Source organism: Rhinoraja longicauda, chromosome 19 (assembly GCF_053455715.1).
Source record: "Rhinoraja longicauda isolate Sanriku21f chromosome 19, sRhiLon1.1, whole genome shotgun sequence".
NCBI classification, from domain to species: domain Eukaryota; kingdom Metazoa; phylum Chordata; class Chondrichthyes; order Rajiformes; family Arhynchobatidae; genus Rhinoraja; species Rhinoraja longicauda.
Window position 1 is genome coordinate 2,755,431 of NC_135971.1, and position 26,161 is coordinate 2,781,591.

Below are 26,161 nucleotides of genomic sequence, written 5' to 3' on the forward strand. Positions count from 1 at the left end.
GGTTGGGTTGGGTTGGGTTGAGTTGGGTTGAATTGGGTTGGGTTGAGTTGGGTTGAATTGGGTTGGGTTGAGTTGGGTTGGGTTGGGTTGGGTTGGGTTGATTGACGTTTCACAGAGTGCTGGAGTAACTCAGCGGGTCAGGCAGCATCTGTGGAGAACATGGATAGGTGACGTTTCACAGAGTGCTGGAGTAACTCAGCATCTTTGGAGAGAAGGAATGAATGGGTGAGACCCTTGTTCAGACTGTGTACCTGTCCAGGTACCTGTCTAACTGTTTCCAAGACGCTGGGATAGTCCCAGCCTGAACTGTCTCCTCTGGCAAGCTGGTTCCACACACCCACCACCCTCTGTGTGAAACAGTTTCTCCTGTGGCCGGGTGATGTCCTCAGTTCCGGAGGAGGCGTTGAGCTTGGTGCATGATCGATCACTTTGCTTGTTGCTTAGTGCGCCTTAGCCTTAGCCCAGTGAGGGCGCAGTAGCCGGTGCGTAGTAGCCGGGCAGTGGATGCAACGCTTGGCTGGTCGCGCCACCCAAGCCCCACCATGGCCAGCGGCTCCTCCAGCCTGAGCTTGGGCGACGAGCTCAACTGCCCCATCTGCCTGGAGATCTTCATCGACCCTGTGATGCTGGACTGCGGCCACGACTTCTGTCGCCAGTGCATCCTGCAGTGCTGGGAGAGGGAGAAGAAAGCCTTTTGCCCCGAGTGTGGAGAGGTGTTCAGGGACAAGAACCTCAAAGCCAACCGCGCCCTGGGGGTCCTGTCCAACAAGATCCGCAACCTCAACACCAAGGACCCCGTGGACCCCAGCAAGCCCTTCAACCCCTTCTGCGAGGAGCACCAGGAGGAGCTCAAGCTCTTCTGCGAGACGGACAAGAAGCTGATATGTGTGATGTGCCTGGACCGGAGAGATGGCCGCAGCCACAAGGCGCACAACTTCATGTTGATCAATGAGGCGGTGGAGATCTACAAGGTGATACTCTTCCCTCCCTCCCCCCACATCCCCCCCACATCCCCCCCACATCCCCCCATCTCTCCATCTCTCCATCTTGTCCCCACTATCTCCCCCCCACATCCCCCCATCTCTCCATCTTGTCCCCCACAATCTCCCCCACTATCTCCCCCACTTCCCCCCCACATCGCTCTATCTATTCCCCCACTATCTCCCCCCCCAAACATCGCTCATTGTCCCCCACTATCTCCCCCACTATCTAGCCCCCTCCCATCGCTCCTTGTCCTCCACTATCTCCCCACACATCCCCCCATCTCTCCATCGCTCCATCTTGTCCCCCACTATCTCCCCCACTTCCCCCCCACATCGCTCCATCTATTCCCCCACTATCTCCCCCCCCCCCAAACATCGCTCCTTGTCCCCCACTATCTCCCCCACTATCTAGCCCCCTCCCATCGCTCCTTGCCCTCCACTATCTCCCCCCACATCCCCCCATCTCTCCATCGCTCCATCTTGTCCCCAACTATCTCCCCCCACATCCTCCCATCTTGTCCCCCACTATCTCCCCCACTATCTCCCCCACTATCTCCCCCCACATCCTCCCATCGCTCCATCTATTCCCCCACTATCTCCCCCACTATCTCCCTCACTATCTAACCCCCTCCCATCGCTCCTTGTCCCCCACTATCTCCCCCCACACCCTCCCATCTTGTCCCCCACTATCTCCCCCCAAATCCTCCCATCTCTCCATCGCCCCATCTTGTCCCCCACTATCTCCCCCACTATCTCCCCCCACATCCTCCCACTATCTCCCCCACTATCTCCCCCACTATCTCCCCCCACATCCTCCCACTATCTCCCCCACTATCTCCCCCCACATCGCTCCATCTTGTCCCCCACTATCTCCTCCACTATCTAGCCCCCTCCCATCGCTCCTTGTCCTCCACTATCTCCCCCCACATCCCCCCATCTCTCCATCGCTCCATCTTGTCCCCCACTATCTCCCCCCCCTCCCATCGCTCCATCTATTCCCCCACTATCTCCCCCACTATCTCCCTCACTATCTAACCCCCTCCCATCGCTCCTTGTCCCCCACTATCTCCCCCCACATCCTCCCATCTTGTCCCCCACTATCTCCCCCACTATCTCCCCCCCCTCCCATCGCTCCTTGTCCCCCACTATCTCCCCCACTATCTCCCCCCCCCTCCCATCGCTCCTTGTCCTCCACTATCTCCCCCCCTTCCATCGCTCCTTGTCCCCCACTATCTCCCCCCACATCCTCCCATCTTGTCCCCCACTATCTCCCCCACTATCTCCCCCCCCTCCCATCGCTCCTTGTCCCCCACTATCTCCCCCACTATCTCCCCCCCCTCCCATCGCTCCTTGTCCTCCACTATCTCCCCCCCTCCCATCGCTCCTTGTCCCCCACTATCTCCCCCCACATCCTCCCATCTTGTCCCCCACTATCTTCCCCACTATCACCCCCCCTCCCATCGCTCCTTGTCCTCCACTATCTCCCCCCTCCCATCGCTCCTTGTCCTCCACTATCTCCCCCCTCCCATCGCTCCTTGTCCTCCACTATCTCCCCCCCTCCCATCGCTCCTTGTCCTCCACTATCTCCCCCCCTCCCATCGCTCCTTGTCCTCCACTATCTCCCCCCCACATCGCTCCATCTTGTCCCCCACTATCTCCCCCCACATCCTCCCATCTTGGCCCCCACTGTCTCCCCCCCCCCCCCCCCACATCTCTCCATCTTGTGGAGATCTACAAGGTGACACATTGACGCGTGGACACGGGGCACCGTGTACCGGGTAGACGGTCAAGCCCGAGCTCTCCTTGGGGGGGGGGGGGGGGGGAGAGGGAGGGCAGGGGAGGGGAGGGGAGGGGAGGGGAGGGGAGGGGAGGGGAGAGGTGAGGGGGGTGTCAAAGACTACTTGAGTTTAGAGATACAAGCGCGGAAACACCGAGTCAAAGCCGACCAGCGACCCCCGCTGCACACACTGGGGGGCAATTGTACACCTGCAAACGTGCATGACTTTAGAGTGTGGTGGGTGGGGTGGGGAAAGCCCACGCAGGTCACGGGGAGAACGTACAAACTCCGTACAGACAAGCTCCCGTAGTCAGGATCGAACCCGGGGCTCTGGCGCTGTGATGTAGTAGCCCGACCGCCGGCCCAGCTATCGGGCACAGATTTAAGGTGGAAGAAAACCACCTTAAGCAACAGAGTGCTGGAGTCACTCAGCGGGTCAGGCAGCATCTGTGGAGAGAAGGAATGGGTGGAGATTGAGTTGGGTTGAGTTGAGTTCAGTTGGGTTGGGTTGAGCTGGGTTGGGTTGAGTTGGGTTGAGTTGAGTTCAGTTGGGTTGGGTTGAGCTGGGTTGGGTTGAGTTGGGTTGAGTTAAGTTCAGTTGGGTAGGGTTGGGTTGGATTGGGTTGATTGACGTTTCACAGAGTGCTGGAGTAACTCAGCGGGTCAGGCAGCATCTGTGGAGAACATGGATAGGTGACGTTTCACAGAGTGCTGGAGTAACTCAGCGGGTCGGGCAGCATCTGTGGAGAACATGGATGGGTAACGTTTCACAGAGTGCTGGAGTAACTCAGCGGGTCAGGCAGCATCTGTGGAGAGAAGGAATGGGTGGAGATTGAGTTGGGTTGAGTTGAGTTCAGTTGGGTTGGGTTGAGTTGGGTTGGGTTGGGTTGGGTTGGGTTGAGTTGGGTTGGGTAGAGTTGGGTTGGGTTGGGTTGATTGACGTTTCACAGAGTGCTGGAGTAACTCAGCGGGTCAGGCAGCATCTGTGGAGAGAAGGAATGGGTGACGTTTCAGGTCGAGACCCTTCTTCAGACTGGTTAGGGAAACGAGGGATATAGACAGTGATGGAGAGAGATAATGAACAATGAATAAAAGTTGTTAGTAGTTTGTTAGCAGTTTGTTGGGTGAAAACGAGACTTGGGTGGGGGCGGGAGAGAGAGAGAGAGAGGGAGAGAGAAAGAGAGGGAATGCCAGGGCTACCTGAAGTTGAAATCAACGTTCATACCACTGGGCTGTCAGCTGCCCAAACGAAATATGAGGTGCTGTTCCTCCAATTTGCGTTTAGCCTCACTCTGACAATGGATGATATCCAGGACAGGAAGGTTAATGTGGGACTGGGAAGGAGAATTAAAGTGTTTAGCAACAGGGAGACGAGGTAGACAATAGACAATAGACAATAGGTGCAGGAGGAGGCCATTCGGCCCTTCGAGCCTGTACGCACCGCCATTCATTGTGATCATGGCTGATCGTCCACAATCAGTTACCTGTTCCTGCCTTCTCCCCCATACCCCCTGACTCCGCTATCCTTAAGAGCTCTATCCAGCTCTCTCTTGAATGCATTCAGAGAATTGGCCTCCACTGCCCTCTGAGGCAGAGAATTCCACAGATTCACAACTCTCTGACTGAAAACGTTTTTCCTCATCCCAGTTCTAAATGGCCTACCCCTTATTCTTAAACTGTGGCCCTTAAGGTAGGTCCAGCCGGACTGGGCGAAGGGTATTGTTACACAGAGGGTGGTGGCTGCCTGGAACATGCTGCCTGACCCGCTGACTTACACCAGCACTCTGTGAAACGTCACCTATCCATGTTCTCCACAGATGCTGCCTGACCCGCTGAGTTACTCCAGCACTCTGTGAAACGTAGAAACATAGACAACAGGTGCAGGAGGAGGCCATTTGGCCCTTCGAGCCTGTACGCACCGCCATTCATTGTGATCATGGCTGATCGTCCACAATCAGTAACCCGTGCCTGCCTTCTCCCCATACCCCTTGATTCCACCAGCCCCCAGAGCTCTATCTAACTCTCTCTTAAATCCATCCAGTGAATCGGCCTCCACTGCCCTCTGTGGCAGAGAATCCCATACTTTCACAACCCTCTGGGTGGAAAGGTTCATTCAGCTTTATGACAGGTATGGCAGTCGAATTTGTGAGGCTTTTGGGAACGGAGAGAAATGGATCACTTGAGGGAGATGAGATGAGATTAATTTCCCAATGTGTTGGGCAGTGACAATTGTGGGCCGAATGGCCTGTTCCAGAGCTGTTGTTTGTTCGAAGGCGGCAAAGTTTCGGGTCGAGGCCCGTCTTCGGACTGAGAGTCAGGGAGGGGGAATCTGGAGATAAGGGAAAGCAAAACCGACATCGATGACTCGGATAGGTGAACTGCACGACATAATGTCCATGTCAACTATTTCTTAGTAAGTCCACCTGCTTGGGGTTAATCTTTAATGTTCCCATTCGCCGGTCTATTTAGTGTTAGCTGCTGAGTTTTAACCACATCTTCCTTTAGTTTATTTAGATTAGTTTAATCGGTAGAGACAAAAAGCCGGAGTAACTCAGCGGATCAGGCAGCATCTGTGGGGAACATGGATAGGTGACGTTTCACAGAGTGCTGGAGTAACTCAGCGGGTCAGGCAGCATCTGTGGAGAGAAGGAATGGATGGAGATTCAGTTGGGTTGGGTTGGGTTGGGTTGGGTTGGGTTGAGTTGGGTTGGGTAGAGTTGGGTTGAGTTGGGTTGGGTTGAGTTGGGTTGAGTTGGGTTGGGTTGAGTTGGGTTGGGTTGGGTTGGGTTGCGTTGGGTTGGGTTGAGTTGGGTTGGGTAGAGTTGGGTTGGGTTGGGTTGGGTTGGGTTGGGTTGGGTTGGGTTGAGTTGGGTTGGGTTGGGTTGAGTTGGGTTGGGTTGGGTTGGGTTGGGTTGAGTTGGGTTGGGTTGAGTTGGGTTGGGTTGGGTTGGGTTGAGTTGGGTTGGGTTGGGTTGGGTTGGGTTGAGTTGGGTTGGGTGGGGTTGAGTTGGGTTGGGTAGAGTTGGGTTGGGTTGAGTTGGGTTGGGTTGGGATGGGTAGGGTTGGGTTGGGTTGAGTTGGGTTGGGTAGAGTTGGGTTGGGTTGAGTTGGGTTGGGATGGGTAGGGTTGGGTTGAGTTGGGTTGGGTTGGGTTGATTGACGTTTCACAGAGTGCTGGAGTAACTCAGCGGGTCAGGCAGCATCTGTGGAGAACATGGATAGGTGACGTTTCACAGAGGCTGTGCCCTCTGGTCCTAGACTCTCTTTCTCTCTCTCTCCCTCTTTCTCTCTCTCTCTCCCTCTCCCTTTGTGGCCCCTTGTTCTGGAAAGCTTTCTGTTGCGTGCTATCCAGCCCTTTGTCTCTGGGTCTCTTTCTCGATGTCTCGTACATCGTGCAGCGTAGGTTTACTAGGTTAATTCCCGGAATGGCGGGACTGTCATATGTTGAAAGGCTGGAGCGACTTGGCTTGTATACACTGGAATTTAGAAGGATGAGGGGGATCTTATTGAAACATATAAGATTATTAAAGGGTTGGACACATTAGAGGCAGGAAACATGTTCCCAATGTTGGGGGAGTCCAGAACAAGGGGCCACACAGTTTAAGAATAAGGGGTCGGCCATTTAGAACAGAGATGAGGAAGAACTTTTTCAGTCAGAGAGTTGTGAATCTGTGGAATTCTCTGCCTCAGAAGGCAGTGGAGGCCAATTCTCTGAATGCATTCAAGGGAGAGCTGGATAGAGCTCTTAAGGATAGCGGAGTCAGGGGGTATAGGGAGAAGGCAGGAACGGGGTACTGATTGAGAATGGTCAGCCATGATCACATTGAATGGTGGTGCGTACAGGCTCAAAGGGCCGTATGGCCTCCTCCTGCACCTATTGTCTATTGGTACACGTGACAATAAACTGAAATGAACTGAACTGGCCAGGGTTGCAATATGTGGGTGCGTTGAAGGAGGGTGTAGGGTTGTAGGGGAGGGTGGGCGAGTGGCACGGGGTAGACCCCAGCCTTATGGAGTTTGTAGGAGTCCACCATCTGTGTGTTACTGCGATGTTGTGATTCTGTGACCTGTTGAATCACTGCAGGAGAAAATGAGGGTCAATCTGCAGTCCCTGAACCAGAGGAAGACCTCCGTGCAAAACGTCCTTCTAAAGCAACAGCAGAGTATCTCCGAGATTCAGGTACGTGGCACCTGGTGTGGGCACCTGGGCGGGCACCTGGGCGGGCACCTGGGCGGGCACCTGGGCGGGCACCTGGGTGGGCACCTGGGTGGGCACCTGGATGAGCACCTGGGCGGGCACCTGGGTGGGCACCTGGTGGGGTCACCTGGATGGGCACCTGGGTGGGCACCCGGATTAACACCTGGATGGGCACCTGGATGAGCACCTGGATGGGCACCTGTATCTGGCACCTGGGTGGGCACCTGGGTGGGCATCAGGATTAGCACCTGGATGGGCATCTGGGTGGGCACCTGGGTGGGCACCTGGGTGGACACCCGGATTAGCACCTGGATAGGCACCTGGTCGGGCACCAGGATGGGCACCTGGGTGGGCAACTGGGTGGGCACCTGGATGGGCACCTGGGCGGGCACCTGGGCGGGCACCCAGATGAGCACCTGGATGAGCACCTGGGTGGGCACCCGGATTAGCACCTGGATGGGCACCTGGGCGGGCACCCGGATGAGCACCTCAGTGGGCAACTGGGTGGGCACCTGGGCGGGCACCAGGATGAGCACCTGGGTGGGCACCTGTATCTGGCACCTGGGCGAGCACCTGTCTGAGGCAGCTGGTGTGGGCACCTGGCTGAATATCTGAATGGGCACCTGGTGTAGTCTCCTGGCACCTGGACGGGTATACCGATGGGCACCTAGATGAGTATCTGTATGGGCACCTGTATGGTCACCTGTATGGGCAACTGGTCTGGCACCTGGTGTGGGCACCTGGATGAACACCTGAATGGGCACCTGGTGTGGGCACCTGGGCGGGCACCTGGGTGAGCACCTGGATGGGCACTTGGATGGGCACCTGGGCGGGCACCTGGATGGGCACCTGGATGGGCACCTGGTGTGGGCACCTGGATGAGCACCTGGATGGGCACCTGGATGGGCACCTGGGCAGCCACCTGGGTGAGCAACTGGGCGGGCACCTGGATGGGCACCTGGTGTGGGCACCTGGGTGGGCACCTGGTGTGGGCACCTGTACCTGGCACCTGGGTGAGCACCTGTCTGTGGCAGCTGGTGCGGGCACCTGGCTGAATATCTGAATGGGCACCTGGTGTGGGCACCTGGGCGGGCACCTGGATTGGCACCTGGGGTGGGCACCTGGATGAACACCTGGGTGTGGGCACCTGGCTGAATATCTGTATGGGCACCTGGTGTGGGCACCTGTATATGGTACCTGGCCGGGCATAAGGATGGGCACCTAGATGAGTATCTGTATGGTCACCTGGATGGGCAACTGGCCTGGCACCTGGAGTGGCACCTGGTGTGGGCACCTGGCCGGGCATACGGATGGGTACCTAGTTGAGTATCTGTATGGTCACCTGTATGGTCACCTGGAGTGGGCACCTGGATGAACACCTGGATTTTCACCTAGTGTGGGCACCTGGTGTGGGCACCTGGTGTGGGCACCTGGATGGGCACTGGATGTTCACCTGGTGTGGGCACCTGGATGAACACCTGGATTTTCACCTGGTGTGGGCACCTGGTGTGGGCACCTGGCCGGGCATACGGATGGGTACCTAGATGAGTATCTTTATGGTCACCTGTCTGGTCACCTGGATGGGCAACTGGTCTGGCACCTGGAGTGGCACCTGGTGTGGGCACCTGGATGAACACCTGGATGTTCACCTGGTGTGGGCACCTGGTGTGGGCACTTGGATGAACACCTGGATGGGCACCTGGTGTGGGCACCTGGTGTGGGTACCTGGCAGGCCATTCGGATGGGTACCTAGATGAGTATCTGTATGGTCACCTGGATGGGCACTTGGATGGGCACCTGGATGAACACCTGGATGTTCACCTGGTGTGGGCACCTGGTGTGGGCACCTGGTGTGGGCACCTGGATGTTCACCTGGTGTGGGCACCTGGATGAACACCTGGATGAGCACCTGGATGGGCACCTGGTGTGGGCACTTGGATGATCACCTGAATGGGCACCTGGTGCGGGCACTTGGATGAGCACCTGGATGGGCACCTGGATGAACACCTGGATGTTCACCTGGATGGGCACCTGGATGAACACCTGGATGGGCACCTGGTGTGGGCACTTGGATGATCACCTGAATGGGCACCTGGTGCGGGCACTTGGATGAGCACCTGGATGGGCACCTGGATGAACACCTGGATGTTCACCTGGATGGGCACCTGGATGAACACCTGAATGGGCACCTGGTGTGGGCACCTGGATGAACACCTGGATGTTCACCTGGATGGGCACCTGGATGAACACCTGAATGGGCACCTGGTGTGGGGGGAGTGTCTATGTGCATCTTTGCGAGCTCCTCCCTGGGTAGTCGTGCGTCCGTGAGCTTGTGTGCGCCCGTGTTTACAGGGCGTGGATCCATAGGTCTATGTGTGTGTGTGTGTGTGTGGGTATGTGTGTGCGTGTGTTTTGTAGGGGATGGGGGGTGGTCTCGGTCTAAATCAATGCCTTGCCTAAACGTCCCACTCCCCCGCTCTGTTCTCTGCCCAGGAACAGTCGAACAACCTACAGAAACACATCACGTCGGAATTCGCCAAGCTGCGCACGGTGCTGGACGAGAAAGAACGCTTGCTGGCCAAGGAACTGGCCGACCAGGAAGAGGACATCCTGAAGAAGATGGAGACCAACCTCCGGGACATCCAGGAGCACCTGAACGAGACCGAGGAGAAGCTCTCCAATGTCCAAACACAGCTGACCCAACAAGACGCCTTCATCTTGTTGAAGGTAAATGGAGGTCGGACTGTGGGCTTCAACCTGGTCCTTGGAAGCTCCGGGCTGTGGGAAGCGGCATCCGGGACAATAGACAACAGACAATAGGTGCAGGAGGAGGCCATTCAGCCCTTCGAGCCTGTACGCACCGCCATTCAATGCGATCATGGCTGATCACTCTCAATCAGTACCCCGTTCCTGCCTTCTCCCCATACCCCCTCACTCCGCTATCCTTAAGAGCTCTATCCAGCTCTCTCTTGAAAGCATCCAACGAACTGGCCTCCACTGCCTTCTGAGGCAGAGAATTCCACACCTTCACCACTCTCTGACTGAAAAAGTTCTTCCTCATCTCCGTTCTAAATGGCCGACCCCTTATTCTTAAACTGTGTGTGGCCCCTGGTTCTGGACTCCCCCAACATTGGGAACATGTTTCCTGCCTCTAACGTGTCCAACCCCTTAATAATCTTATACGTTTCGATAAGATCCCCTCTCATCCTTCTAAATTCCAGTGTATACAAGCCTAGTCGCTCCAGCCTTTCAACATACGACAGTCCCGCCATTCCGGGAATTAACCTAGTAAACCTACGCTGCACGCCCTCAATAGCAAGAATATCCTTCCTCAAATTTGGAGACCAAAACTGCACACAGTACTCCAGGTGCGGTCTCACTAGGGCCCTGTACAACTGCACACAGTACTCCAGGTGCGGTCTCACTAGGGCCCTGTACAACTGCAGAAGGACCTCTTGCTCCTATACTCAACAGAAGGAAAGGTGTGGCCGATTAGGAGAAGGGGAGATGCAACGAGACCTGGGTGTCGTGTCATTGAAAGTAGGCGTGAAGAAGGGTCTCGACCCGAAACGTCACCCATTCCTTCTCTCCCGAGATGCTGCCTGACCTGCTGAGTTACTCCAGCATTTTGTGAATAAATTGAAAGTAGGCATGCAGGTGCAGCAGGCAGTGAAGAAAGCCAATGGTATGTTGGCATTCATAGCGAGGGGATTTGAGTATAGGAGCAGGGAGGTTCTGCTGCAGTTGTACAGGGCCTTGGTGAGACCGCACCTGGAGTATTGTGTACAGTTTTGGTCTCCTAATCTGAGGAAAGACGTTCTTGCCATAGAGGGAGTACAGAGAAGGTTCACCAGATTGATCCCTGGGATGGCGGGACTTTCATACGAAGAAAGACTGGATAGACTCGGCTTGTACTCGCTGGAATTTAGAAGACTGAGGGGGGATTTTATAGAAACTTACAAAATTCTTAAGGGGTTGGACAGGCTAGATGCGGGAAGATTGTTCCCGATGTTGGGGAAGTCCAGAACAAGGGGTCACACAGTTTAAGGATTGAAGAAGGGTCTCAACCCGAAACGTCACCCATTCCTTCTCTCCATAGATGCTGCCTGACCCGCTGAGTTACTCCAGCATTTTGTGTCTACAGAAGGAAACGCGTTGAGGAATAGGTTAGGGATATTGTCCTGTTGAGTTCCTGAGATGTTGGACTCCTGAACCAACAGCTCCCCCTTTCCCCAGACGGAGATAAGTAGACCAAATGTGTAAGAAGGAACTGCAGATGCTGGTTTAAATGGAAGAAAGAAGGGTCTCGACCCATTCCTTCTCTCCACAGATGCTGCCTGACCCGCTGAGTTACTCCAGCACTCTGTGAAACGTCACCTATCCATGTTCTCCACAGATGCTGCCTGACCCGCTGAGTTACTCCAGCACTCTGTGAAACGTCACCTATCCGTGTTCTCCACAGATGCTGCCTGTCCCGCTGAGTTACTCCAGCTTTTTGTGTCTTTCTTCGGAGATACGTTGAGTTGAGTTTTTGAGTTGAATCTGGCTTATCGTACAGGGGAGAGCTTTAGTTGCGTGATAACCAGACAGCGGAAAGACATTGCATGATTACAATCGAGCGGGTGAGGGCGTGCAGTGTAGGTTTACTAGGTTAATTCCCGGAATGGCGGGACTGTCGTATGTTGAAAGACTGGAGCGACTAAGCTTGTATACACTGGAATTTAGAAGGATGAGAGGAGATCTTATCGAAACGTATAAGATTATTAAGGGGTTGGACACGTTAGAGGCAGGAAACATGTTCCCAATGTTGGTGGAGTCCAGAACAAGGGGCCACACACAGTTTAAGAATAAGGGGTAGGCCATTTAGAACGGAGATGAGGAAAAACTTTTTCAGTCAGAGAGTTGTGAATCTGTGGAATTCTCTAAGTTTTTCCTCATCTCCGTTCTAAATGGCCTACCCCTTATTCTTAAACTGTGGCCCCTGGTTCTGGACTCCCCCAACATTGGGAACATGTTTCCTGCCTCTAACATGTCCAACCCCTTAATAATCTTATACGTTTCGATAAGATCCCCTCTCATCCTTCTAAATTCCAGTGTATACAAGCCTAGTCGCTCCAGTCTTTCAACATATGACAGTCCCGCCATTCCGGGAATTAACCTAGTAAACCTACGCTGCACGCCCTCAATAGCAAGAATATCCTTCCTCAAATTTGGAGACCAAAACTGCACACAGTACTCCAGGTGCGGTCTCACTAGGGCCCTGTACAACTGCAGAAGGACCTCTTTGCTCCTATACTCAACTCCTCTTGTTATGAAGGCCATCATTCCATTGGCTTTCTTCACTCCCTGCTGTACCTGCATGCTTCCTTTCAGTGACTGATGCACTAGGACACCCAGATCTCGTCGTACGTCCCCTGTTCCTAACTTGGCACCATTCAGATAATAATCTGCCTTCCTATTCTTACCACCAAAGTGGATAACCTCACACTTATCCACATTAAACTACATCAGCCATGCATCCGCCCACTCACACAACCTGTCCAAGTCACCCTGCAACCTCATAACATCTTCCTCACACAGTTCACACTGCCACCCAGCTTTGTATCATCTGCAAATTTGCTAATGGTACTTTTAACCCCTTCATCCAAGTCATTAATGTATATTGTAAATAGCTGCGGTCCCAACACCGAGCCTTGCGGTACCCCACTGGTCACTGCCTGCCATTCTGAAAGGGACCCATTTATCCCCACTCTTTGCTTTCTGCCTGTCAACCAATTGAGCTGCTGCCTCACAGCGCCAGGGACCCCGGGTTCGGTCCTGAACACGGGCGCTGCCTGTGTGGAGTTCGCACGTTCTCCCCGTGACCCGCGTGGGTTTACTCCGGGGAGACAGGTGACAATAAAACCCACTCTTGACTCTTGGCTGTTTCTGTTTTCACTTTCAGGAGGACCCGGACAAAGGGAAAAGGTAGGTACTAAGCCTTCACCCAAATAAGCACAAGTCCATGTTTCGCTGACTTGCCTTTGGCTTCTAACGCCTCGCTTTCCGCCATCAGTGACAGCAATTATCAAACGACGGTAGCGGAAGGCAAGCTGCCTCTGGGATCGTTCAAAGGACCGATCCAGTACCGAGTGTGGCGAGACATTATGGAAGTTATCAACCCAGGTAAGGGGCACTTTATTGCTTAACCTTAGAAACATAGAAACATAGAAACATAGAAAATAGGTGCAGGATTCGGCCCTTCGAGCCTGTACGCACCGCCATTCAATATGATCATGGCTGATCATCCAACTCAGTATCCCGTACCTGCCTTCTCTCCATACCCCCTGATCCCTTTAGCCACAAGGGCCACATCTAACTCCCTCTTAAATATAGCCAATGAACTGGCCTCAACTACCTTCTGTGGCAGAGAATTCCACAGACTCTGTGTGAAAAAAAACGTTCTCATCTCGGTCCTAAAAGACTTCCCCCTTACCCTTAAACTGTGACCCCTGGTTCTGGACTTCCCCAACATCGGGAACAATCTTCCCGCATCTAGCCTCTCCAACCCCTTAAGAATTTTGTAAGTTTCTATAAGATCCCCCCTCAGTCTTCTAAATTCCAGCGAGTACAAGCCGAGTCTATCCAGTCTTTCTTCATGTGAAAGTCCTGCCACCCCAGGGATCAATCTGGTGAACCTTCTCTGTACTCCCTCTGTGGCAAGAATGTCTTTCCTCAGATTAGGAGACCAAAACTGTACGCAATACCCCAGGTGTGGTCTCACCAATGCCCTGTACAACTGCAGCAGAACCTCCCTGTTCCTATACTCAAATCCCCTCGCTATGAATGCCAACATACCATTGGCTTTCTTCACTGCCTGCTGCACCTGCATGCCTACTTTCAATGACTGGTGTACCACGACACCCAGGTCACGTTGCATCTCCCCTTCTCCTAATCGGTCACCATTCAGATAATACTCTGCTTTCCTGTTCTTGCCACCAAAGTGGATAACCTCACATTTATCCACATTATACTGCATCTGCCACGCATTTGCCCACTCACCTAACCTATCCAAGTCACCTTGCAGCCTCCTAGCATCCTCCTCACAGCTAACACTGCCACCCAGCTTCGTGTCATCCGCAAACTTGGAGATGTTGCATTCAATTCCCTCGTCCAAATCATTAATATATATTGTAAATAACTGGGGTCCCAGCACTGAGCCTTGCGGTACCCCACTAGTCACTGCCTGCCATTCCGAAAAGGACCCGTTTATTCCTACTCTTTGCTTCCTGTCCGCCAACCAATTCTCTATCCACATCAACACTGAACCCCCAATACCGTGTGCTTTAAGTTTGTACCCCAATCTCCTATGTGGGACCTTGTCTTGAAATAAGGATCTGTAGACGTTTGAAATTCCTGAACTGGAAGGCGTGAGTTTTAAGGAGAGAGTAGAGAGGTGAAGAGGGTGATCTTATAGAGGTGTTATGGAAGTCTAAGGGAACCGGTGGAGTTTTGGTTGCTGGATGACAATACTTTGGTCAAAGGAAATGGGATGTTAATACTTTGATTCCATTTGCTAGTCTTCACCAAATGAAACAAAGAAACATAGAAAAAAGGTGCAGGAGGAGGCCATTTGGCCCTTCGAGCCTGTACGCACCGCCATTCATTGTGATCATGGCTGATCATCCACAATCAGTAACCCGTGCCTGCCTTCTCCCCATATCCCTTCATTCCACTGGCCCCTGGAGCTCTATCTAACTCTCTTTTAAATTCTTCCAATGAATCGGCCTCCACTGCCCTCTGTGGCAGAGAATTCCACAAATTCACAACTCTCTGGGTGAAAACGTTTCTTCTCACCTCAGTTTTAAATGGCCTCCCCTTTATTCTTAGACTGTGGACTCCCCCAACATTGGGAACATTTTTTCCTGCATCTAGCTTGTCCAGTCCTTTTATAATTTTATACGTCTCTATAAGATCCCCCTCTCATCCTTCTAAACTCCAGTGAATACAAGCCATAGTCTTTCCGATCATTCCTTGTATGACAGTCCCGCCATCCCAGGGATTAACAATAGACAATAGACAACATGTGCAGGAGGAGGCCATTCGGCCCTTCGAGCCAGCACCACCATTCAATGTGATCATGGCTGATCATTCTCAATCAGTACCCCGTTCCTGCCTTCTCCCCATACACCCTGACTCCGCTATCCTTAAGAGCTCTATCTAGCTCTCTCTTGAAAGCATTCAGAGACTTGGCCTCCACTGCCTTCTCCCCGTACCCCCTGACTCCGCTATCCTTAAGAGCTCTATCCAGCTCTCTCTTGAATGCATTCAGAGAATTGGCCTCCACTGCCTTCTGAGGCAGAGAATTCCACCTCGTGAACCTACGCTGCACTGCCTCAATAGCAAGGACGTCCGGGCAATGTGCTTCTCCAAACACGTCTGCTTGACGTTCCGTGAGATTATCATTGACGAGTATTTGTATTCCATACCAAGGATGCCATTGACTAGACACTGTGTGAACCAGTCATGTTAATCTACAAAGCGCAGGTTAAGAACGGATGAAATTCTTCCCTTGTGTGGAAGATTGCAACTCTGGTCCATCTCTGCCATAACCCTATTCATCGCGTCCCTCCATCCCAGGTACCTCTGAAACATGTGGCCTCTTCCACCCGGGAGGACAAGACCATCGGTCCCATGGGAACACCAAACTCTACCACCAAGTCACATGCCTTCCTTCATCCCCGGCCACTGGGCCCTGAACCTCCATTGATACGTCAGCAAGACCAGTAGCATCATCAAGGACCGCTCCCACCTCGGTCACTCCCTCTTCTCCCCTCTCCCACCAGGTAAGAGGTACAGAAGTGTGAAAACGCACACCTCCAGATTCCCATCCCCTCCCCTCTCTGCGTTCCGCAGAGACCGTTCCCTCCGTAACTCCCTGGTCCACTGGTCCCTTCCTACCCAAACCACCCCATCCCCGGGCACTTTCCCCTGCGACCGCACGAGATGCAACACCTGTCCCTTTACCTCCCCCCCTCAACTCCATCCAAGGACCCAAACGGTCTTTCCAGGTGAGACAGAGGTTCACCTGCACCTCCTCCAACCTCATCTATTGCATCCGCTGCTCCAGATGTCAACTTATTTACATCGGCGAAACCAAGCGCAGGCTCGGCGATCGCTTCGCTCAACACCTGCGCTCGGTCCGCGTTGACCAAACTGATCTCCCGGTGGCCGAGCACTTCAACTCCCCCTCCCACTCCCAGTCTGACCTCTCTGTCATGGGCCTCCTCCAGTGCCATAGTGAGGCCCACCGCAAATTGGAGGAACAGCACCTCATATTTCGCCTGGGCAGCTTGCAGCCCAGCGGTATGAACATCGACTTCTCCAACTTTAGACAGTTCCTCTGTCCCTCTCTTCCCCTCCTCCTTCCCAGATCTCCCTCTATCTTCCTGTCTCCACCTATATCATTCCTTTGTCCCGCCCCCCCCTGACATCAGTCTGAAGAAGGGTCTCGACCCGAAACGTCACCCATTCCTTCTCTCCTGAGATGCTGCCTGACCCGCTGAGTTACTCCAGCACTTTGTGAAATAAATACCTTCGATTTGTACCAGCATCTGCAGTTATTTTCTTACACCTCCAGATTCAAGGGACTGTTTCTACCCGGCTGTTATCAGGCAACTGAACCGTCCTCTCACCAACTAGAGAGTGGTCTACTTCATTGGAGACCCTCGGACTGTCTTTAATTGGACTTTATCTTGCACGAGGCGGTATTCCCTTTAGCACTGTGGGCTGCTTAATTGTGATCATGTATTTGCCTTTTACGCTTGGGGTATCTGCCAACAAAAAAGCTCTTCGTAGAAACATAGAAACATAGAAAATAGGTGCAGGAGTAGGCCATTCGGCCCTTCGAGCCTGTACGCACCGCCATTCAATGTGATCATGGCTGATCATCCAACTCAGTATCCCTTACCTGCCTTCTCTCCATGCCCCCTGATCCCTTTAGCCACAAGGGCCACATCTAACTCCCTCTTAAATATAGCCAATGAACTGGCCTCAAATACCCTCTGTGGCAGAGAATTCCACAGATTCACCACTCTGTGTGAAAAAAAACGTTCTCATCTCGGTCGTAAAAGACTTCCCCCTTATCCTTAAACTGTGACCCCTTGTTCTGGACTTCCCCAACATCGGGAACAATCTTCCTGCATCTAGCCTGTCCAACCCCTTAAGAACTTTGTAAGTTTCTATAAGATCCCCCCTCAATCTTCTAAATTCCAGCGAGTACAAGCCCAGTCTATCCAGTCTTTCTTCATATGAAAGTCCTGCCATCCCAGGAATCAATCTGGTGAACACATCTAACTCCCTCTCAAATATAGCCAATGAACTGGCCTCAACTACCTTCTGTGGCAGAGAATTCCACAGATTCAACACTCTCTGTGTGAAAAAAACCTTTCTCATCTCGGTCCTAAGAGGGAATACAGAGAAGGTTCACCAGATTGATCCCTGGGATGGCAGGACTTTCATATGAAGAAAGACTGGATAGACTCGGCTTGTACTCGCTGGAATTTAGAAGATTGTGGGGGGATCTTATAGAAACTTACAAAATTCTTAAGGGGTTGGAGAGGCTAGATGCGGGAAGATTGTTCCCGATGTTGGGGAAGTCCAGAACAAGGGGCCACACAGTTTAAGGATAAGGGGGAAGTCTTTTAGGACCGTTTTTTTTCACACAGAGAGTGGTGAGTCTGTGGAATTCTCTGCCACAGAAGGTAGTTGAGGCCAGTTCATTGGGGCTATATTTAAGAGGGAGTTAGATGTGGCCCTTGTGGCTAAAGGGATCAGGGGGTATGGAGAGAAGGCAGGTACGGGATACTGAGTTGGATGATCAGCCATGATCATATTGAATGGCGGTGCGTACAGGCTCGAACATACTCCTCCTGCACCTATTTTCTATGTTTCTATGTTTCTATGTCCTAAAAGACTTCCCCCTTATCCTTAAACTGTGACCCCTTGTTCTGGAACTGTGACCCCTTGTTTTCACTCTACCTCGGTACACACGTTCCCAACAGCGGTGTGAAAGGGCAGAGACAACCAGCATTGAATGGTGGAGTAGAGTCGATGGGCCGAAAGGCCTAATTCTACTCCTATAACTCGGTGAACTTGTGAACGTGATCCCCAAAGGGCGTTTAGGAGGCTTCTCGACAGGCACATGGATATGGATGGTCGTGTATCACCTGTAAATACAGGGGAGACCAATAGACAATAGACAATAGACAATAGGTGCAGGAGGAGGCCATTCGGCCCTTCGAGCCTGTACGCACCGCCATTCAATGTGATCATGGCTGATCATTCTCAATCAGTACCCCGTTCCTGCCTTCTCCCCATACCCCCTGACTCCAATATCCTTAAGAGCTCTATCCAGCTCTCTCTTGAATGCATTCAGAGAATTGGCCTCCACTGCCTTCTGAGGCAGACAATTCCACAGATTCACAACTCTCTGACTGAAAAAGTTTTTGCTCACCTCCGTTCTAAATGGCCGACCCCTTATTCTTAAACTGTGTGCGGCCCCTGGTTCTGGACTCCCCCAACATTGGCCTCCACTGCCTTCTGAGGCAGAGAATTCCAGTTTAACTTGGAAAGATTTCACAGGAACCCAAAGGGGAACTTTAGTCAGAGGGTGGTGAATCCGTGAAACTCGCTGCCACAGAAGGCTGTGGAGGCCAAGCCAATGGATGTTTTGAAGGTGGAGATTGGCAGATTCTTGATTAGCGCGGGTGTCAGGGGTGATGGGGAGAAGGCAGGAGAATGGGGTTGAGAGGGAATGATAGATCAGCCGTGATTGAATGGCCGTGTAGACTTGGCGAGCCTAATTCTGCTCCTATCTCCTTGGTGTCAAGTTAGGAAAAGGGGACGTACAACGTGATCTGGGTGTCTTAGTGCATCAGTCACAGAAAGGAAGCATGCAGGTACAGCAGGCAGTGAAGAAAGCCTATGGCATGTTGGCCTTCATAACAAGAGGAGTTGAGTATAGGAGCAAAGAGGTCCTTCTGCAGTTGTACAGGGCCCTAGTGAGACCGCACCTGGAGTACTGTGTGCAGTTGTACCGGGCCCTAGTGAGACCGCACCTGGAGTACTGTGTGCAGTTTTGGTCTCCAAATTTGAGGAAGGATATTCTTGCTATTGAGGGCGTGCAGCGTAGGTTTACTAGGTTAATTCCCGGAATGGCGGGACTGTCATATGTTGAAAGACTGGAGCGACTAGACTTGTATACACTGGAATTTAGAAGGATGAGAGGGGATCTTATCGAAACGTATAAAATTATTAAGGGGTTGGACACGTTAGAGGCAGGAAACATGTTCCCAATGTTGGGGGAGTCCAGAACCAGGGGCCACACACAGTTTAAGAATAAGGGGTCGGCCATTTAGAACGGAGATGAGGAAAAACTTTTTCAGTCAGAGAGTTGTGAATCTGTGGAATTCTCTGCCTCAGAAGGCAGTGGAGGCCAATTCTCTGAATACATTCAAGAGAGAGCTGGATAGAGCTCTTAAGGATAGCGGAGTCAGGGGGTACGGGGAGAAGGCAGGAACGGGGTACTGATTGAGAATGATCAGCCATGATCACATGGAATGGCGGTGCTTACGGGCTCGAAGGGCCGAATGGCCTCCTCCTGCACCTATTGTCTATTGTCTATCACGTGAACTTAAGAAACGCCTTCCCTGGAAGGGTCGGTTGGGTCCAAGGTGGTTCTCTGCCAGATTCTCGAGGGCATTAGGAGTTGGGCATCCAATGCTGGCATGGCCAGTGATGCCCATGTCCCACAAGTGCGTCCAAATTGCGTGACATTTTTCAAATTTGTATGCTTGACTTAATACAGGATTTTAAAGGACCAGCGTGCAAGATTACTCGGTAAGTGGAAGAGTGCAGGACACAATAGACCAACAAACACGCGCTGCTGACTCCATTCCAAGCCCCCCCCCCCCCCCCCCCCCCCCCCCCGAGGCAGCCTCTTGTAACAACGTCAGTGGAGAAAATAAAAACGACTTTTTTTTTACGGCCCACCCAATTCTTTTGTCCTCTTTTGTTTCGCCAGGGGATTTAGACGGGGCGGAGAGACGTGGGGAGGGGTGGGACACGGCAGAGCATCTAGACGGCACAAAGTGACGGGCAAGGGAAGGCCGGACAAGGCGAGAAAATGACGAAAACTGTGTGGCGGCGCCTAACGGCTGCGGCTCTCTGGCAGTCTGTTTGTCTTTTGTTTGTGTGTGTCGATCTTGGGATGGTTTTTGTTTCTGTTTTTGGCTGTGTATGTGTGTGGGGTGTGGGGGGGGGGGGTGTGGGGGGGGGGTGTGGGGGGGTGGGGGAAACCTTTCTTTTATTGGGTCTCTTCCCCGGGGCGCAGCTCGGCCGCGGGGCCTTCCATCGCCCGCGGGGCCTTCCAGCTCGGCCGCTGGACTTAACATCGCCGGCGCGGCTCGGCCGCGGGACGTTTCAGTGCCCGGCGCGGCTCGGCTGCGGGACGTTTCAGTGCCCGGCGCGGCTTGGCCGTGGGGCCTTCCATCGCCCGGTGCGGCTCGGCCGCTGGACTTAACATCGCCGGCGCGGCTCGGCCGCGGGACGTTTCAGTGCCCGGTGCGGCTCGGCCGCGGGGGCTGTGCGTGTCGTTTGCCTCGGTAGGGGTCGAGCTGCCTGCCCGTGGGAAGAGAGGGGATGTTTTGTTGCCTTCCATCACAGTGAGGGGGGTGTTTGGGGTCACTGTGATGGATGTTTGTGTTGGGGTCGTGTGTCCTGGGTTCTTTTCTTTTTTGCTGTGTCTTGTGACTGCTGAAATTTCGTTCGGTATTTATACCGAATGACAATAAAGTTCTGTTATGTTATGTTATGTTATGTTATCAGAAACAGGCAAATTGCACCAGAAGTCAGCGATAAAAACATGACGTATCTGCTTGGAGAATTGGCGCTGATAAATCCCAGGAGCAGAATTGAGCCATTCGGCCCATCGATTCTACCCCGCCATTCAACCGTGGCTGGTCTATCGTTCCCTCTCAATCTCATTCTCCTGCCTTCTCCACATAACTCCTGACTGACACCCGTACTGATCAATAATCTGTCAATCTCTGCCTTACAAAATATCCATTTACTCGGCCTCCTGTGGCGGTGAATTCTACTGATTCACCACCCTTGAGTCAAGTAAATTCCTCCTCGTCTCCTTTCTAAAGTACGTCCTTTTATTCTGAGGCTATGCCCTCTGGTCCCAAACTCTCCCATGTTGCACAGAGGGGTCTTGGGGGTCCAAGCCCATAACTCCCTGAAATTAGCCACACATGTAGATGGAGTGAGGAAGAACTTTTACAGTCAGAGAGTGGTGAAGGTGTGGAATTCTCTGCCTCAGAAGGCAGTGGAGGCCAGTTCGTTGGATGCTTTCAAGAGAGAGCTGGATAGAGCTCTTAAGGATAGCGGAGTGAGGGGGTATGGGGGAGAAGGCAGGAACGGGGTACTGATTGAGAGTGATCAGTCATGATCGCATTGAATGGCGGTGCGTACAGGCTCGAAGGGCCGAATGGCCTACTCCTGCAGCTATTGTCTATTGTCTATTGAGTGGCAAAGATGGCGTATGAAATGCTCGCTGCAATAGGCCGGGGCTTAAGAGTATATGTTGGGGGAGTCCAGAACAAGGGGCCACACAGTTTAAGAATAAGGGGTCGGCCATTTAGAACGGAGATGAGGAAAATCTTTTCCATTCGGAGAGTTGTGAATCTGTGGAATTCTCTGCCTCAGAAGGCAGTGGAGGTCGATTCACTGGATGCTTTCAAAAGAGAGTTAGAAAAAACATATAGGAGTCAAGGGATATGGGGAGAAGGCAGGAACGGGGGACTGATTGTGGATGATCAGCCATGATCACGGTGAATGGCGGTACTGGCTCGAAGAGCCGAATGGCCTCCTCCTGCACCTGTTGTCTGTTGTCTGGGCTTAGAGTTGACAGAGATTCTAAGGGTCAGGAAGTCAACAATATCTCAGAGTCAGGAAGTCAACAATGTCTAAGAGTTAGGAAGTCAATAGACAATAGACAATAGACAACAGACAATAGGTGCAGGAGGAGGCCATTCGGCCCTTCGAGCCTGTACACACCACCATTCAATGTGATCATGGCTGATCATTCTCAATCAGTACCCCGTTCCTGCCTTCTCCCCATACCCCCTCACTCCGCTATCCTTAAGAGCTCTATCCAGCTCTCTCTTGAATGTATTCAGAGAATTGGCCTCCACTGCCCTCTGAGGCAGAGAATTCCACAGATTCACAACTCTCTCTGACTGAAAAAGTTTTTCCTCATCTCCGTTCTAAATGGCCTACCCCTTATTCTTAAACTGTGTGGCCCCTGGTTCTGGACTCCCCCAACATTGGGAACATGTTTCCTGCCTCTAACGTGTCCAACCCCTTAATAATCTTATACGTTTCGATAAGATCCCCTCTCATCCTTCTAAATCAACAATGTCTAAGTCAGGAAGTCAACAATGTCTAAGGGTCAGGAAGTCAACAATGTCTAAGGGTCAGGAAGCCAACAATGTCTAAGGGTCAGGAAGTCAACAATGTCTAAGGGTCAGGAAGCCAACAATGTCTCAGAGTCAGGAAGCCAACAATGTCTAAGGGTCAGGAAGCCAACAATGTCTAAGGGTCAGGAAGCCAACAATGTCTAAGGGTCAGGAAGCCAACAATGTCTCAGAGTCAGGAAGTCAACAATGTCTAAGGGTCAGGAAGTCAACAATGTCTAAGAGGAAGTCAACAATGTCTAAGGGTCAGGAAGTCAACAATGTCTAAGAGGAAGTCAACAATGTCTAAGGGTCAGGAAGCCAACAATGTCTCAGAGTCAGGAAGTCAACAATGTCTAAGGGTCAGGAAGTCAACAATGTCTCAGAGTCAGGAAGTCAACAATGTCTCAGAGTCAGGAAGTCAACAATGTCTAAGGGTCAGGAAGCCAACAATGTCTCAGAGTCAGGAAGTCAACAATGTCTAACAGTCAGGAAGACAACAATGTCTAAGAGTCAGGAAGTCAACAATGTCCAAGAGTCAGGAAGTCAACAATGTCTAAGTCAGGAAGTCAACAATGTCTAAGGGTCAGGATGTCAACAATGTCTAAGGGTCAGGAAGTCAACAATGTCTAAGGGTCAGGATGTCAACAATGTCTAAGAGGAAGTCAACAATGTCTCAGAGTCAGGAAGTCAACAATGTCTAAGGGTCAGGAAGTCAACAATGTCTAAGAGGAAGTCAACAATGTCTAAGTCAGAAAGTCAACAATGTCTAAGAGTCAGGAAGTCAACAATGTCTAAGAGGAAGTCAACAATGTCTAAGGGTCAGGAAGTCAACAATGTCTAAGAGTCAGGAAGTCAACAATGTGTAAGAGGAAGTCAACAATGTCTAAGTCAGGAAGTCAACAATGTCTAAGAGTCAGGAAGTCAACAATGTCTAAGAGGAAGTCAACAATGTCTAAGGGTCAGGAAGTCAACAATGTCTCAGAGTCAGGAAGTCAACAATGTCTCAGAGGAAGTCAACAATGTCTAAGGGTCAGGAAGTCAACAATGTCTAAGGGTCAGGAAGTCAACAATGTGTAAGAGGAAGTCAACAATGTCTCAGAGTCAGGAAGTCAACAATGTCTAAGGGTCAGGAAGTCAACAATGTCTAAGGGTCAGGAAGTCAACAATGTCTAAGGGTCAGGAAGTCAACAATGTCTAAGTCAGGAAGTCAACAATGTCTAAGGGTCAGGAAGTCAACAATGTCTAAGGGTCAGGAAGCCAACAATGTCTAAGGGTCAGGAAGCCAACAATGTCTCAGAGTCAGGAAGTCAACAATGTCTAAGAGTCAGGAAGTCAACAATGTCTAAGAGGAAGTCAACAATGTCTAAGGGTCAGGAAGTCAACAATGTCTCAGAGTCAGGAAGTCAACAATGTCTCAGAGGAAGTCAACAATGTCTAAGGGTCAGGAAGTCAACAATGTCTAAGGGTCAGGAAGTCAACAATGTCTAAGGGTCAGGAAGTCAACAATGTCTAAGGGTCAGGAAGTCAACAATGTCTAAGTCAGGAAGTCAACAATGTCTAAGGGTCAGGAAGTCAACAATGTCTAAGGGTCAGGAAGCCAACAATGTCTAAGGGTCAGGAAGCCAACAATGTCTCAGAGTCAGGAAGTCAACAATGTCTAAGAGTCAGGAAGTCAACAATGTCTAAGAGGAAGTCAACAATGTCTAAGGGTCAGGAAGCCAACAATGTCTCCGAGTCAGGAAGTCAACAATGTCTAACAGTCAGGAAGACAACAATGTCTAAGAGTCAGGAAGTCAACAATGTCCAAGAGTCAGGAAGTCAACAATGTCTAAGGGTCATTAAGTCAACAATGTCTAAGGGTCAGGAAGTCAACAATGTCTAAGTCAGGAAGTCAGAGGGAGAGAGGTTGGACAGACCACTGTTCTTTGTGCTATGAAAAGAGTTGGCATGCGGATGGGCCTTGCAAAGAATTGGCATGCGGATGGAGTGTTACAGTCAATCCCCATATTTAAGCTGAGGGCTTGCAAGGCCAGGACACGGTCACGGTAGCAATGATAATAGACAATAGACAATAGGTGCAGGAGGAGGCCATTCGGCCCTTCGAGCCTGTACGCACCGCCTTTCAATGTGATCATGGCTGATCGTTCCCAATCAGTACCCCGTTCCTGCCTTCTCCCCATACCCCCTGACTCCGCTGTCCTTAAGAGCTCTATCCAGCTCTCTCTTGAATGCATTCAGAGAATTGGCCTCCACTGCCTTCTGAGGCAGAGAATTCCACAGATTCACAACTGAAAAAGTTTTTCCTCATCTCCGTTCTAAATGGCCTACCCCTTATTCTTAAACTGTGTGGCCCCTGGTTCTGGACTCCCCCAACATTGGGAACACGTTTCCTGCCTCTAATGTGTTAAACTCCTTAATAATCTTATACGTTTCGATAAGATCCCCTCTCATCCTTCTAAATTCCATACAAGCCTAGTCGCTCCAGTCTTTCTTCATATGAAAGTCCTGCCATCCCAGGGATCAATCTAGTGAACCTTCTCTGTGCTCCCTCTAAGGCTAGAATGTCTTTCCTCAGATTAGGAGACCAAAACTGCACACAATATGACAGTCCCGCCATTCCGGGAATTAACCTACGCTGCACGCCCTCAATAGCAAGAATGTCCGTACTGATTAGCGTGTGGTGTACCTGGGTGATTTTGGACCTCCAGGGACTCGCTGGACTAGGTTCTCTGATGAGCTTTTTGTGTCTGCCCCTCTCCCCAGCTCCCGCCTCTCTGACCATGGACCCGAGTACCGCTCACCCATCGCTTATACTGTCCGAGGACCGCACCAGCGTGAAGCTCGGAGACAAAGTGCGGTCGGAGAACCCCGAGACCAGCGACCGGGAGATCAGCGTCCTGGGTGCCATGGGGTTCTCGTCCGGGCGCCACTACTGGGAGGTCAACGTGGGCAACAAGACATCGTGGGACCTGGGCTTGGTGAAGGACGTGGTGAGGAAGCGAGGCTCCAGGTCGGCGCAGGACACGGGCTTCTGGGTGCTGACGCTGAAGAACGCGAGCGAGTATTGGATCTCCACCGCGGCACCAACAAGGATCTCCATCAACTCCAAGCCCAGGAAGGTCGGGATGTACTTGGACTACGAGGGGGGACAGCTGTCCTTCTACAATGCCAGCAACATGGCCACGCTCTTTACCTTCATTGACAATTTCACCGGCAAGGTCTTCCCGTACTTCAGCCCCGGTAACAACGACGACAGGAAAAACTCGGAGCCCCTCGTCATCGTTCAGTTCAAGAACCATTAACGGCCAATTCTGCAGCCACATTGCTACTTTGATCTTCTGGCCACGCTTACATCTAATCTGCGTGGAGCTAATATACTGTGCACCCTTCCCCTTCCAACCCCCCCTCGCCCCCCCCCACACTTCCCCCCACACACTTACCCCCAACACTTCCCCCCCACACACTTCCCCCCCACACTCCCCCCCCCCACACTTCCCCCACACACATCCCCCCCACACTCCCCCCCCCACACTCCCCCACACACTTCCCCCCCACACTCCCCCCCCACACTTCCCCCCCCACACTTCCCCTCCCAAACTCCCCCCCCACACTTCCCCCCACACTACCCCCCCACACTTCCCCCCCACACTTCCCCCCCACACTCCCCCCCACACTTACCCCACACACTTCCCCCCCACACTTC

General features: G+C 52.2%; 2 protein-coding genes across 2 annotated transcripts in view; one reads left to right on the forward strand and one right to left on the reverse strand.

The window, feature by feature from the left end:
- LOC144603008 (zinc-binding protein A33-like) overlaps window positions 1–26,161 on the reverse strand; it is an 852,507-nt gene that overhangs the window by 21,189 nt on the left and 805,157 nt on the right.
- On the forward strand, window positions 543–25,760 carry LOC144603004 (zinc-binding protein A33-like). Its single transcript, XM_078416131.1, has 6 exons — window positions 543–971; window positions 6,845–6,940; window positions 9,452–9,685; window positions 12,903–12,925; window positions 13,014–13,123; window positions 25,222–25,760. Exons 1-6 carry the CDS (start codon window positions 543–545, stop codon window positions 25,758–25,760), a joined length of 1,431 nt encoding a protein of 476 aa, XP_078272257.1.

Excerpts from the sequence above, each read along its gene's own strand:
- LOC144603004 (XM_078416131.1), top strand. The coding sequence starts at position 543 with ATGGCCAGCGGCTCCTCCAGCCTGAGCTTGGGCGACGAGCTCAACTGC. Across the intron at positions 9,686-12,902 it reads ACGCCTTCATCTTGTTGAAG|GAGGACCCGGACAAAGGGAA; the intron begins GTAAATGGAGGT and ends TTTCACTTTCAG. Across the intron at positions 13,124-25,221 it reads TATGGAAGTTATCAACCCAG|CTCCCGCCTCTCTGACCATG; the intron begins GTAAGGGGCACT and ends CCCTCTCCCCAG.